The 15989-nt window shown below is 39.5% G+C and overlaps 1 protein-coding gene across 1 annotated transcript in view; it reads left to right on the top strand.

Moving 5' to 3' along the window:
• Positions 1-15989, top strand: part of myo15ab (myosin XVAb) — a 133816-nt gene that overhangs the window by 95344 nt on the left and 22483 nt on the right. The window contains 11 exon segments of the mRNA XM_061914014.1: positions 193-268; positions 422-537; positions 3986-4104; positions 7200-7341; positions 9334-9445; positions 9532-9606; positions 11971-12209; positions 12283-12353; positions 15151-15220; positions 15315-15387; positions 15477-15550. Coding sequence (XP_061769998.1) covers positions 193-268; positions 422-537; positions 3986-4104; positions 7200-7341; positions 9334-9445; positions 9532-9606; positions 11971-12209; positions 12283-12353; positions 15151-15220; positions 15315-15387; positions 15477-15550 — 1167 coding nt within the window.

Here is a 15989-nt window from a genome sequence, read left to right as displayed (position 1 = left end):
GAAATCTGGTTTACTGTTAGCGTCGAACTCCCGCCGGCGCCGCATTAAAATGGCTGCCAAATATGTGCAACTGTTTTATCCACTTCCTTTACCCCCCCTTCCACCTCCACCTCTCACACGTTCCGGCTGATGGCACGGCAGATGAAAGGCAATCTCCCGCCAGCGTGCTTAATTGTGTGCTCCTCTGCGCAGATAGTTAACGACACTCTGTCAGAGGCGTGCGTCCGCATCAGGCGGGATGAAAGGCAGAGGATGAAAGCTCTCTTTGGTAGTCCCTCTCTTCTTCCTACGCACGCTTTACACACTCCTTAAAACATGACACTCACTTGTGTGTGTGTGTGTGTGTGTGTGTGTGTGTGTGTGTGTGTGTGTGTGTGTGTGTGTGTGTGTGTGTGTGTGTGTGTGTGTGTGTGACTCACAGGCGAACATGACGTCCAACAGAACATGGACCCGGTGGAAGAACACGTGAAGAAAAAGATCGTCACGGCCGCCAGGGACACCTGGGAAATTTACTTCTCCAGACTCTTCCCTGCTTCGGTGAGGGTCCCACATCCATCCATCCGTCCATTTTTCTACCGCTTGTCCCTTTCCGGGGCCGTGGTTTCTCGACCTATTTTAGCGGTTCCGCAGTCAAAATGTTCCTTCTTCTTGTTAATCATCTGTAATTTTATTTTATTTTAATTTTTTTTAGCTGATTTAACCCTTTTTTTAGCTGAATTATTGATATAGTGACATATGCTAACAGAGTTATACAAATTGGTACATGATATATGCTAATATTAGCATGCTAACTCTTTTTCACAAATTTCGCATGCTAATATTAACATGCTATTTTTTAAAGCCAGTTTTACCTTTGTACACATCAGTCGTACAACTTTGTACTTGGCATATGCTAATTGTTAGCATGCTAACTCATTTTCACAAATGTTGCAGCCATACAATTTTAGCATGCTAACATTAACATGCTATATTTTTAAACCAATTTTACTTTTGTACACCTCAGAGTCATATAGCTTAGTACTTGGTATATGCTAACTGTTAGTGTTCTAACATTAGCATGCTAACTGTTGGACTAATTTTGCCTTTCGTACAACTCAGCGTCATATATCTTGGTAAGTGACAAATGCTAAAAAAATTCCAAATTTTGCAACCGCATACCCTAAAATCATACAAAATGGTAAATGATGTTTGATAAATATTTTTCGCTAATTTTGCAGCCATACAATAATAGCATGCTAACATTAAAATGGCATTTTTTAAGCCAATTTTACCTTTGTACACCTCAGCGTCATATATCTTGGTATGTGACACATGTTAAGTTTTATTTCCTAATTTTGCAACCACATACCCAAAAGTCATACGCATTGGTAAATGATATCTGATAATTATTTTTCGCTAATTTCGCAGCCCTACACTATTAGCATGCTAACATTAACATGCCGATTTTTTAAGCCAATTTTACCTTTGTACACCTCAGCGTCATGTATCTTGGTTAAGTGACACATGATAACTTTTTTTCTTAATTTTGCAACCTCATACCCCAAAGTCATACAAATTTTTAAATGATATATGATAATTATTTTTGCTAATTTCGCAGCCATACAATATTAGCATGCTAACATTAACATGCTATATTTTTAAACCAATTTTACTTTTGTACACCTCAGAGTCATATAGCTTAGTACTTGGTATATGCTAACTGTTAGTGTTCTAACATTAGCATGCTAACTGTTAGACTAATTTTGCCTTTCGTACAACTCAGCGTCATATATCTTGGTAAGTGACAAATGCTAAAAAAAATTCCTAATTTTGCAACCGCATACCCTAAAATCATACAAAATGGTAAATGATGTTTGATATTTTTCGCTAATTTTGCAGCCATACAATAATAGCATGCTAACATTAAAATGGCATTTTTTAAGGCAATTTTATCTTTGTACACCTCAGCGTCATATATCTTGGTATGTGACAAATGCTAAGTTTTATTTCCTAATTTTGCAACCACATACCCAAAAGTCATACACATTGGTAAATGATATCTGATCATTATTTTTCGCTAATTTTTCAGCCTTTCACTATTAGCATGCTAACATTAACATGCCGATTTTTTAAGCCAATTTTACCTTTGTACACCTCAGCGTCATATATCTTGGTTAAGTGACACATGATAACTTTTTTTCCAAATTTTGCAACCTCATACCCCAAAGTCATACAAATTGGTAATTGATATATGATCATTATTTTTGCTAATTTCGCAGCCATACAATATTAGCAGGCTAACATTAACATGCTATTTTTTTTCCTTTGTACACCTCAGAGTCATATAGCCTAGTATTTGCCATATGCTAATTGTTAGCATTCTAACATTAGCATGCTAAATGTTAGACCAATTTTGCTTTTGTACACCTCAGCGTCATATATCTTGGTAAGTGACACATGCTAACATTTTTTCCTAATTTTGCAACCGCACAACCCAGTCATACAAATATGCTAACTCTTTCGTGCTAAGTTTGCTGCCATACAATGTTAGCATGGTAACATTAACATACCAACTTTTTAAGCCAATTTTACCTTTGTACACCTCAGCCTCGTATAACTTGGTACTTGGCATATGCCAATTGTTAGCATACTTACTTTTTTTTTAATTTCTGCAACCATATGCCCTGGTGTAAAATAACTTGGTACATGATATATGCTAACTTTCAGCGTGCTAACTTTTTCCCCAAATTCCCAGCCATACACTTTAGAGTCATATAACCTGATAAGTGACGCATGCTAACTATTTTTTCTCATTTTGCAACCGTACACCCCAGAGTAAAAAACCTTGGTACATGATATAACTGTTCACTTTTTAGCCAATTTTAATTCATATAACTTGGTACTTGGCACATGTTAACTGTTAGCATGCTAACTTTTTTCTCAATTTTTGCAGTCTTTCCCCTCAGGGTCATATAACTTGGTACTTGACACATGCTAACTGTTAGCATGTCAACTTGCTTTAGTTTATTTTGCAGCCGTTCACCTCAGTGTCACATAACTTGGTACTGGGCACATGCCAACTGTCGGCATGCTAACGTTAGCATGCTAACATCAACATGTTGACATGCTAACATTAGCATGATAACTTATTTAGCCAACTTTGCACACATACACCTCAGAGCCCTACAACTTTGTACTTGATACATGCAGTCTTTTTTGCCAATTTTTCACCTCAATCACATAACTTGATACGTGCTACATGCTAACTGTTAGCATGCTAACTTTTAAAGCCTATTTTTCAGCCGTACGCCTGAGAGTCATATAACTTGAAACATGATACATGCCAACTGTTACCATGATAACATTTTTCTCTATTTTTGCAGTCGTTCCCCTCAGGGTCATATAACTTGGTACTTGACACATGCTAACTGTTAGCATGTCAACTTGCTTTAGTTAATTTTGCAACCGTTCACCTCTGTGTCACATAACTTGGTACTTAACACATACCACCTGTCGGCATGCTAACGTTAGCATGCTAACATCAACATGTTGACATGCTAACATTAGCATGATAACTTATTTAGCCAACTTTGCACACACACACCTCAGTCCTACAACTTGGTACTTGACACATGGAGACTTTTTTTCAGCCAATTTTTCAGCAGTACACCTCAGTCACATAACTTGATACGTTATACATGCTAACTGTTAGCATGTTAGCGTGCTAACGTTAGCACGCTAACTTGTAAAGCCTGTTTTTCAGCCGTACGCCTGAGAGTCATATAACTTGTTACGTGATACATGCTAACTGTTAGCATGTTAGCATGCTAACGTTAGCATGCTAACTTTTAAAGCCTGTTTTTCAGCCGTTCGCCTGATAGCCATATAACTCGGTGCGTGACGCATTCTAACCCTTGGTTTGCTAACTTTAGCATTTTGGTTACGCACAGGTGATTTCCCCTGAGAGTGCAAATTGTAGTTATTCATGTTGCGTGTGTTTGTGCAGGGTAGCGTGGGAACAGGCGTGCAAGTCATGTCGGTGTCGCACGGCGGCGTCAAGCTGCTGAAGACCGTGAGGAGCAGCGCCACAGCTCCGGACTACTTCCGAGTCCTCCGAGCGTACACGTATGAACTTCCGGTGTCTTCTTGTCACGTGCTATGATGTCACACTATACGAACAATAACATGCTTGCTTTTTCATTGGCCAATAGGGCAGTTTGGGTTGAGCCCCGCGAAGTCCGCCTAGCAACAAGTGGCTAAATGCGGAATGAAGCATACATTTTTGAATGTGTTACAATTTACCGCCACATTCTAACTGTTAGCATGCTAACTTTTTTTTTACAAATTTTGCAGCATGTCAACTCAGGGTCATACAAGTAGGTACTTGACGCATGCTAACTGTTAGCCTGCTAACTTTTTTCACTAATTTTGCAGCCCGTCATCTCAGGGTCATATAACTTGGTACGTGACACATGTTAAATGTTAGCATGCTAACTTTTTTTCACAGATTTTGCAGCCTGTCACCTCAGGATCATACAAGTTGGTACTTGACACATGTTAACTGTTAGAATGCTAACTTTTTTCACTAATTTTGCAAGCGTTCACCTCAGGTCATATAACTTGGTATTTGACACATGTTAACTGTTAGCATGCTAACTTTTTTTTTTTTACAAATTTTGCAGCCTTTCACCTCAGGGTCATATAACTTAGTACTTGACACTTGCTAACGTTACCATGCTATCTTATTCATTAATTTTGCAGCCGTTCACCTCAGGGTCATACAACTTCGTACTTGACACATTCTAACAGTTAGCATGCTAATTTTTTCACAAATTTTGCAGCCATTCACTTCAGGGTCATATAACTTGGTACTTGACACATTCTAACTGTTATCATGCTAATTATTTTTCATTAATTTTGCATCCGTTCACCTCAGGTCATATAACTTGGTATTTGACACACTGTAACTGTTAGGATGCTAACTTGTTTCCACAAATTTAGCAGACGTTCACTTTGGGGTCATAAAACTTGGTACTTGACACATACTAACTGTTAGCAAGCTAACTTTTTTCGGTCGTTTTGCAGCCGTTCATCTCAGGGTCAGATAACTTGGTACTTGACAACTTCTAACTGTTAGCATGCTAACTTTTTTCTCAATTTGTTTTTCATTGGCCAATAGGGTCAAATAATTTGCTACTTGGAACATTTTAACTGTTAGCATGCAAAGATGTTTCACAAATTTTGCAGCCGTTCACCTCAGGGTCATATAACTTGCCATTTGACACATTCTAACTGTTAGCATGCTAACTTTTTCACAAATTTTGCAGCCATTCACCTCAGGGTCATATAACTTGGTACTTGACACATGCCAACTGTTAGCAGGCCAACTTTCTGTAGTTAACTGTGCAGCCGTTTACCTCAGGGTCATATAAATTGGCACTAGACACATGCTAACTGTTGGCATGCTAACTTTTTTCACAAATTTTACAGTCGTTTCCCTCAGGGTTGTAGAACTTGGTACTTGACACATGCTAACTGTTAGCATGCCAACTTGCTTTAGTTAATTTTGCAGCAGTTCACCTCAGGGTCACATAACTTGTTACTTGACACGTGCCAACTGTTGGCATGCTAATGTTAGCATACTATCTTTTTCACCAATTTTGCAGCCGTTCACCTCAGGGTCATATAACTTTGGCACTTGACACGTGCTGTCAGCATGCTAAAAAGTTTTTTTTTGCCAATTTTCCAACCAAATACCTCAGAATCGTATAACTTGGTACTTGACACATGCTAACTGTTAGCATGCCAAATTTGTTTAGTTAACTTTGCAGCCGTTCACCTCAGGGTCCTTCTACTTGTTACTTGCAGCATTTTGTTAGAACGTTAACTTTAACATGCTAGCATGCTAACATTTTTGTTTTGCCAAATTTGCTGCCAAAAAACCCAGAGTCATATACCTTGGTACTTGACACATGCCAACTTTCTGTAGTTAACTGTGCAGCCGTTTACCTCAGGGTCATATAAATTGTCACTAGACACATGCTAACTGTTGGCATGCTAACTTTTTTCACAAATTTTACAGTCATTTTCCTAAGGGTTGTAGAACTTGGTACTTGACGCATGCTAACTGTTAGCATGCCAACTTGCTTTAGTTAATTTTGCGGCTGTTCACCTCAGGGTCACATAACTTACTTGACAAATGCCAACTGTTAGCATGCTAATGTTAGCATACTATCTTTTTCACCAATTTTGCAGCCGTTCACCTCAGAGTCATATAACTTGGTACTTGACACATGCTAACTGTTAGCATGCCAAATTTGTTTAGTTAACTTTTCAGCCGTACACCGTAGGGTCATATAACTTGGTACTTGGAACATTTTGTTAGAACGTTAACTTTAACAATGCTAGCATGCTAACATTTTTGTTTTGCCAAATTTGCTGCCAAAAACCCCAGAGTCATATACTTTGGTACTTGACACATGCCAACTTTCTGTATTTAACTGTGCAACCGTTTACCTCAGGGTCATATAAATTGTCACTAAACACATGCTAACTGTTGGCATGCTAACTTTTTTCACAAATTTTACAGTCATTTTCCTAAGGGTTGTAGAACTTGGTACTTGACACATGCTAACTGTTAGCACGCCAACTTGCTTTAGTTAATTTTGCGGCTGTTCAACTCAGGGTCACATAACTTACTTGACACATGCCAACTGTTAGCATGCTAATGTTAGCATACTATCTTATTCACCAATTTTGCTGCCGTTCACCTCAGAGTCTTATAACTTGGTACTTGACACACGCTAACTGTTAGCATGCCAAATTTGTTTCGTTAACTTTGCAGCCGTTCACCTCAGGGTCATATAACTTGGTACTTGCAACATTTTGTTAGAACGTTAACATGCTAGCATGCTAACATTTTTGTTTTGCCAAATTTGCTGCCAAACACCCCAGAGTCATATAACTTGGTACTTGACGCATGTAACTGCTAGCAATGCTAATTTTTTTTGCCAATTTGGAAGCCGTACACCTCAGAGTCTTACAACTTGGTACTTGACACGTGCTAACATGCTAATTTAAACACGCTACCATGAATGTAACTTTCAGCAGCGGGTCAGGGCATTGGGATAATGATTATTATTATTAATCTATAACTTTGGACGCGTTATCCGGTTAATCAATGCAGGTGTGTGTTTTTAATGCTGTCCTGTCACCGTCAGTTACGCGGACATCTTGTTTGTGACCATCCCGTCTGAGAACATGCTGGAGTTCATCCTGACCAATGACAAGCTCATCTTGTTCTCGGCCAAAGCGCCGCAGGTCAAACACCTGGTGGACGCCTTCATCAACGAGATCAAGAAGGTAAGACACACACACACACACACACGTACATGTCTTGCCTACTTTGTGTGGACCCACGCTTGGTCAGTAGGTTGTGAGGGCCCCCCTTTCCACTATAGCTAGAAAGTTGAAAAAAATATATCCAGCACTAGATGAGAGTAGAGAGTTGCAACCTCACTTCAGAATGCAAAACACACCAAGTTAAAAAAATAAATTTTTACTTCAGTAGTTGTGAGGACCGACCACTGTTGCTAGGTAGATTTGACCGTACACACACATAGTAATAAGTTCTGTGAGTTGGCCGTTTTTAAGGACAGCAAAGTACTCAATGAAGATAACACATCTAAATTGAAAATAAATAATATCTTGCTCATTTTTCAACCTATTTTCATTCAGTTTACATTATTGTATAAATGTACAAAACATGTACTACATATACAAATGTATGTACATAATAAGTAGAAAATGAAACATACACAAAATGTATACATTACACACACACACACACATACTGTCAGAGGTCCCCTAAAGGTGACTGTGTAAACAGAGCGATGTCCCCATTAAGTCAGCATTGCAAGAAAACACACACACACACACACACAGGTTATCATTTGGAATGGGGACAAAGTTTTTGTTCGTGACTTGTGGGGACCACCCTTTCTACAGGTTGTGGAGGCATAATTTTTGGGGGGGTAAAATGGTCACTTCCCAGTTAGTTCATACACGTCTTTAAATCTCTGGATTGATGAAGTAATGTGCTGATCAGTCTTACTGGGGACCCTGGGGAAAAAAAGAGTTAATTTGGTTCATGGGGACCTAATTGATGGGTTAGGGCTAGGTTTCTCTTTGGAGGACCTGTTTTTTTTTTTGTCCCCATACCATCAGAGGTCCCCTAAAGGTGACTGTGCAAACAGAGCAATGTCCCCATTAAGTCATCATTGCCAGTACACACACACACACACACACACACACACACATGTTATCATTTGGAATGGGGACCAAGCTTTTGATCAGGACTTGTAGGGACCACCCTTTCTACAGGTTGTGGAGGCATAACAAAAAGTAGGTAAGATGGCCACTGCCCAGTTAGCTTTTAAACGTCTTTAAATCTCTGGATTGATGAAGTAATGTGCTGATCAGACTTACTGGGGACCCTGGGGAAAAAGAGTTAATTTGGTTCATGGGGACCAAATTAATGGGTTAGGGCTAGGTTTCCCTTTGGAAGACCTGTTTTTTTTTTGTCTCCATACCATCAGAGGTCCCCGAAAAATGACTGTGTAAACAGAGCAATGTCCCCATTAAGTCATCATTGCCAGAAACACAAACACACACACACACTGGTTATCATTTGGAATGGGGACCAAGCTTTTGATCAGGACTTGTAGGGACCACCCTTTCTACAGGTTGTGGAGGCATAACAAAAAGTAAGTAAAATGGCCACTGCCCAGTTAGCTCATACACATCTTTAAATCTCTGGATTGATGAAGTAATGTGCTGATCAGTCTTACTGGGGACCCTGGGGAAAAAGAGTTAATATGGTTCATGGGGACCAAATTGATGGGTTAGGGTTAGGTTTCCCTTTGGGGTACCTGATTTTTTTGTCCCATTCCGTCAGAGGTCCCCTAAAGGTAACTGTGTAAACTGAGCGATGTCCCCATTAAGTCAGCATTGCCAAGAAACACACACACACATACAGGTTATTTTTTGGAATGGGGACCAAGTTTTCAATCATGACTTGTGGGGACTACCCTTTCTACAGGTTGTGGAGGCATTATAAAAAAAATTAGGTAAAATGGCCACTGCCCAGTTAGCTCATACACGTCTTTGAATCTCTGGATTGATGAAGTAATGTGCTGATGATTCTTACAGGGGACCTGTTTTTTTTTTTTTTGTCCCCATACCGTCAGAGGTCCCCTAATGGTGATTGTGTAAACAGAGCGATGTCCCCATTAAGTCAGCTTTGCCAGAACACACACACACACGCCAATCGGGACATTTGTGTCCTCCTTTCAGGATTCGGACTACGTGATCGCAGAGCGTAACTTCGTGGCGGACGACCGCTCCATGCTCAACTTCCACAAGGGCGACATCATCAGGCTGCAAGTGCTGGACGGGCTGGAGAAAGGTGACACACTGCTGCACCCTATAGGCGAGTGTGTGTGATGCAATAGCGTGTGTGTGTGTGTGTGTGTGTGTGTGTGCCTGTTGCAGGTCACAGCTACGGCTGCGTGGTGAGGAAGAAAGTCGTGTTTCTGGAGGAGCTGAAGAGGAATACACCCGACTTTGGTGGGTGTCGATGCGAGCAATCTACTTCCTGTTCTTCCAGCTGACTCTCCATCACTCCATTCATTTATTTTTCTCATCCATCCATCCAACCGTATGTCGCTCCATCCTGATTTTAAATGAATCCCAGACAGAGTAGGTATTCTGACATTTTATTCCAAAGCTTTGGGAGACCAATCTATGAACAACACCTTCCAATCGCATCGCCCAAGTTGATCTGACAATCCTACGGAAGCGCTGTCTTCTTCAATATATTCCTCGCCTCCCACCCACTTGAACAAATACACATGTCTATTGTCCTCCTTAGCTGGGCACAGGATTAGATAAGAAGGGAGTATTGCTACTCCTCACATTCCTAAAGCCAAGGTCGTCTACAGTGTACCATCGGTCAGGAGATAGGGAAAGACAAACAGAATAAAAGATGGAACACTAGTTATTTCAAATATGACTATGGAACAAAAATAAATAACTTTTAAATATGGATGTATGTAGACATCTATCTCCGTCACATACCATATCCAACCTCCAGCCGTCTAATTACATGACCCACTAGCAACAGCAGTGGGGTCTCCAAAGTGCGACCAGTAGCTCATTTTTTAATAAGCCGTGGAAGAATTGTTAGCAGTCTAATATTATTGTGCTAATTTTGCAGGTATGCACCCCAGGGTGAAATATTTAGTTACTTGAAAAATTATACCATCAGTATGCTAATGGAACACACCTCAAACTAATAAATTATACCATCAGTATGCTAATGGAACACACCTCAAACTAATATATTTTGGTACTTGACGCCTGTTACAGTTATCATTTTAAGATGCTAACAAACAAGCTATTTTAGCTAATCTTATAGGAATACACCTTAGTCATATGTTGGTACTTGATGCACGTTTAGTTGTTTTTTTTTCTACGGAAACTGCTCATACTAATATATTTTGGTACATGCCGCATGTTACAGTTAACATTTTAGCATGATAAAATGAGCGTGCTAGCTTTTTTAGCTAAACTAACAGGTATACAGTTTCCCGTATTTTGGTATTCCACTAATGCTAACTATAAACATGCTATTGTTAGCATGTTTAAGTAGTACTGTTAGCATGCTAGATTCCTCAGCTATTTTAGCTTATTTTATAGGAGTAAACCTCGGTCATAAGTTGTTACTTATGTACCAAACAGTAGCATGATAGAATTTTAAACTAAATGTAAAGGTACACACCTCTAAGTAATATATTTTAGTACATGACGCATGTTACAGTTAGCATTTTAGCATGCTAAAATTAGCATGGTTGCTTTTTTAGCTAAACTAGCAGGTATACAGTGTCATATATTTTGCTATTCCACTAAAGCTAACTGTAAACATGTTTAAATAATACTGTTAGCAAGCTGGCTTTCTCAGCAATTTTAGAGAATTTTATAGGAATATTTTGGTACTTGTTGTATGCTAACTTTAGCATGCTAAAATTTTAAACAACATTTTAAAGTACACGCCTCAAACTTATATATTTTGGTATGTGACGCCTGTTACAGTTAGCATTTTAAGATGCTAACATGCTAGCCTTTTTTAACTAATTGTATAGGAATACTCCTCAGTCATATTTTGGTACTTGATGCATGCTAACATTAGCAGCATAGCATTTAAAAGAGATTTTTCAGGTTCACAGCTCAGACTAATATATTTTGGTACTTGGCGCATGTTACAGTTAGCATTTTAGCATGCTATCTTTTTTAGCAGATTTGTTATATAGTTTGGTATTCTAACCATTCTAACTGTAAGCATGCTATTGTTAGCATGTTTAAATAGTACTGTTAGCATGCTGGCTTTCTCAGCTTTATTAGCTCATTTAACGGGGATAAACGTCCGTCATATTTTGGTACGTGTTGTATGCTAATGCTAGCATGCTAGAATTTTAAACAAAATTTTAGAGTACACACCTCAAACTAATATATTTTTGTACTTGAAACCTGTTACAGTTAGCAGCCCAGCACTGGAATACATTTTTCAGGTACACACCTTAGACGAATATATTTTAGTACTTGGCGCGTATTAGCATTTTAGCATGCTAGTGCTAACTAGCTAATGCCGAATGTAAGCATGCCGTTGTTAACACTTTAGAGTAGAAGGGTTCATTTTTTTAGCTTATTATGCTCATAATTTTGTTACTTGACGCTATCTGGCTAGCATGCTCACTGTTAGCATTTCAGTTCCGCTTTGGTTGTTTAGCATTCGCAGAAGGTTTCTATAAATCAGGACCCCCCTGCACTACAATATATGTTGATCCCTTCATCTATCCATCCTTTTATTTTTGAACCAATTCACCCGTCCATCTTGGCATTCATCCCTTCATTCATCCACCACGTGTGTGACAGGCTGGAAGTTTGGCGCCGTGTTCGGACGCTCGGGTGCCTTCCCTGCCGAGTGCGTGCGCCCCGTGGCGCCTCCGGACTTCCTGACCCTGCCGCTGGACCGCAAGGCGGAGCCTCGCGGAGGGGCGGGGCAGTTTGCAACGTCGTCGGCGGTGGCGGTGGCCGTGGCGTCCACCATGGCCGCGCACGAGATCGACCAGACCATCGAGGTGAGCTTGCCGGGCGTGTTCGAGCGCCTCGCCGTGTGACACGTTGTCTCGTGCGTTTGCTGCTCAGAGGGTTTCTCTGGATGGCTTCGATGGCGACGTGGACGAGAGGACTCTGCAGGACAGCAAATACGACATGCTGGAGTTCGCCAAGAAATACTTCAGGCGTGCAGCCGGAGGGCGAGGGTGAGGCTGACACACTTTGGGCCTGATCTACTAACAGCATGTGCAAACTATAGAATAGCGTGTACTATTACTAGGGATGGGTACCGTTCACTTATGAACCAATACGGAAATCGATACCGGTCCAAACAGTACCAATTTTCAGTACTTTAATGTGCGTTAATAAATATTCATAGTTTTTGATAATAACATCTTATTTTTTATTGCAAATTTTAAAAATAAGATGATTATGATAGCTGCTGTCCAGTTATATTTTGTTATTGTCACATTTCTGAGTCAAAGACAGTTGCAAGTCCAAGACATTAGACGGCAGTAGTGTGTTGGCTAGTCAGTTCAGTCATTGCGGTCTTTTGTCGTACCCTAAGAAGTGGTAGTACTGTAAGTATTGTACTAAGTCCACACCAGCTGTTTGATTGTAATGTGAAATACGGTACCTGGAAGTCGATACCGGTCCAAGCAGGACCAATTTTCAGTACTTTAATGTGCGTTAATAAATATTCATGGTTTTTGATAATAACATCTTATTTTTTATTGCAAATTTTTGAAATAAGATGATTATGATAGCTGCTTTCCAGTTATACCTTGTTTATTGTCACATTTTTGAGTCAATGACAGTTGCAAGTCCAAGACATTAGACGGCAGTAGTGTGTTGGCTAGTCAGTTCAGTCTTTACGGTCTTTTGTCGTACCCTAAGAAGTGGTAGTACTGTAAGTATTGTACTAAGTCCACACCAGCTGTTTGATTGTAATGTGAAATACGGTACCTGGAAATCGAAACCGGTCCAAAAGGTACCAATTATCAGTACTTTCATATGTGTTGATAAATATTCATGGTTTTTGATAATAACTTCTTATTTTTTACTGCAAATTTTAAAATAAGATGATTATGATAGCTGCCGTCCAGTTACATCTTGTTTATTGTCACATTTCTGAGTCAATGACAGTTGCAAGTCCAAGACATTAGACGGCAGTAGTGTGTTTGCTAGTCAGTTCAGTCTTTACGGTCTTTTGTCGTACCCTAAGAAGTGGTAGTACTGTAAGTATTGTACTCAGTCCACACCAGCTGTTTGCTTGTAATGCGATATACAGTACCTGGAAGTCGATACCGGTCCAAACAGGACCAATTTTCAGTAATTTAATGTGCGTTAATAAATATTCATATTTTTTTATAATAACATCTTATTTTTTATTGCAAATTTTAAAAAATAAGATGATTATGATAGCTGTCGTCCAGTCACATCTTGTTTATTGTCACATTTCTGAGTCAATTACAGTTGCAAGTCCAAGACATTAGACGGCAGTAGTGTGTTGGCTCGTCAGTTCAGTCTTTACGGTCTTTTGTCGTACCCTAAGAAGTGGTAGTACTGTAAGTATTGTACTAAGTCCACACCAGCTGTTTGATTGTAACGTGAAATACGGTACTTGGAAGTCGATACCGGTCCAAACAGTACCAATTTTCAGTTATTTAATGTGTGTTAATAAATATTCATGGTTTTTGATAATAACTTCTTATTTTTATTGCAAATTTTAAAAATAAGTTGATTATGATAGCTGCTGTCCAGTTATATTTTGTTATTGTCACATTTCTGAGTCAATGACAGTTGCAAGTCCAAGACATTAGACGGCAGTAGTGTGTTGGCTCGTCAGTTCAGTCTTTACGGTCTTTTGTCGTACCCTAAGAAGTGGTAGTACTGTAAGTATTGTACTAAGTCCACACCAGCTGTTTGATTGTAACGTGAAATACGGTACCTGGAAGTCGATACCGGTCCAAACAGTACCAATTTTCAGTTATTTAATGTGTGTTAATAAATATTCATGGTTTTTGATAATAACTTCTTATTTTTATTGCAAATTTTAAAAATAAGTTGATTATGATAGCTGCTGTCCAGTTATATTTTGTTATTGTCACATTTCTGAGTCAATGACAGTTGCAAGTCCAAGCCATTAGACGGCAGTAGTGTGTTGGCTAGTCAGTTCAGTCTTTAAGGTCTTTTGTTGTGCCCTAAGAAGTGGTAGTACTGTAAGTATTGTACTCAGTCCACACCAGCTGTTTGATTGTAATTTGAAAAACGGTACCTGGAAATCAATACCGGTCCAAACAGTACCAATAATCAGTACTTTCATATGTGTTAATAAATATTCATGGTTTTTGATAATAACATCTTATTTTCTATTGCAAATTTTAAAAATATGATAATTATGATAGCTGCCGTCCAGTTATATCTCGTTTATTGTCACATTTCTGAGTCAATGACAGTTGCAAGTCCAAGCCATTAGACGGCAGTGGTGTGTTGGCTAGTCAGTTCAGTCATTACGGTCTTTTGTTGTGCCCTAAGAAGTGGTAGTACTGGTAGTGTAGTTATAATTATATGCTTTGACTTGTAATTGTGTTGAGTTTGTAGACCCCGGGAAGACTAGTGGGTTGTTGTTGTGGCAACCAGCTAATTTGGATCCTTAATAAAAAAAATAAACACATTTATATATATATATATATATATATATATATATATAAATGTGTTTATTTTTTTTATTAAGGATCCAAATTAGGATCCGATTTTTTTGAAATGGGGACTGTATATATATATATATATATATATATATACACAGTCCCCATTTCAAAAAAATCGGATCTTGTTCCTTATTTTGCTCGCTGAAGAGACGCAATCCTCTGCTCACGGGTTTAGTCGATTGGCTTTACGTGTGTTGTCAAGTTTTAGTACATGCAACCCCAAATAATCGATCAGGCCCTTTTAACTTCGGACGTCGCCACTTTGTTTTGTTAACGATGCATTCAGGGACTCCCTGAAGAACAGGAGCAAGAGCCGAGACTCCAGGGTACCTGAGGAAATGATCAAGTTCTCCAAGGTGCAGTGATGACCTCGTTAATAACAAATGAATAAAGTTTTTGTTTTGTTTTTTTCTAACTTTGCGGAGTAAATGATGTGTGTGGCGTCCTCAGACACCCCTCAGCGAGTCTCTGATAGAGTTCACCGACCCGGCCATGGACAGAGTGGCGGCGGACCTCTTCTTGTGTACGTCCTCCTGTGCTCCACCGACATATTGTCACCTGACTGGGAACTATCATCTCATCATATGTCATCTCTTTGTGACGTTGGTGTAGCGGTCATGCGCTTCATGGGGGACGCTCCGATCCGGGGACTGACGGAACAGGAAGTGGTCGCCACCTTCCTCAAGGTAACACAATCATTAAGTAGACTTGTACAATCCAATGAGCATTGACAGTGATACCACTAATAAAAACAGCTAAGGTATCAGGTTCAAACACTAATGACATGTATTAAACAGACCAGAAGCAAGGAATCATGCAGAGACAGAGTTAAATTGTGCTCAATTAAGGACAGAGGAGTTAGAGTTTTAAACTACGTTCTTAAAGTCCAGCCCATGTGCTACCTCTATTTATTTGGGTGGTCCCTGGTTACATCACTGAAGCTGTCGCTAGGGGAAGGTGGTAATCTCGACAGCTCCAATTAGACACAATATATGATGATACAAAAAGCAAATGTGCTGACAGTCGTGATATCGCCTTGTCTCTGCTCTGTCTGGGTCACGGTACTCAATGTCCGGCCTTGGCAGTCAGCAAGCCGATTCTGGAAACAAGCACTGATACAAGACT

Source organism: Nerophis ophidion, linkage group LG01 (genome assembly GCF_033978795.1).
Source record: "Nerophis ophidion isolate RoL-2023_Sa linkage group LG01, RoL_Noph_v1.0, whole genome shotgun sequence".
In the NCBI taxonomy this organism is placed as follows: domain Eukaryota; kingdom Metazoa; phylum Chordata; class Actinopteri; order Syngnathiformes; family Syngnathidae; genus Nerophis; species Nerophis ophidion.
This window is presented reverse-complemented; position numbering and strand designations above follow the sequence as displayed.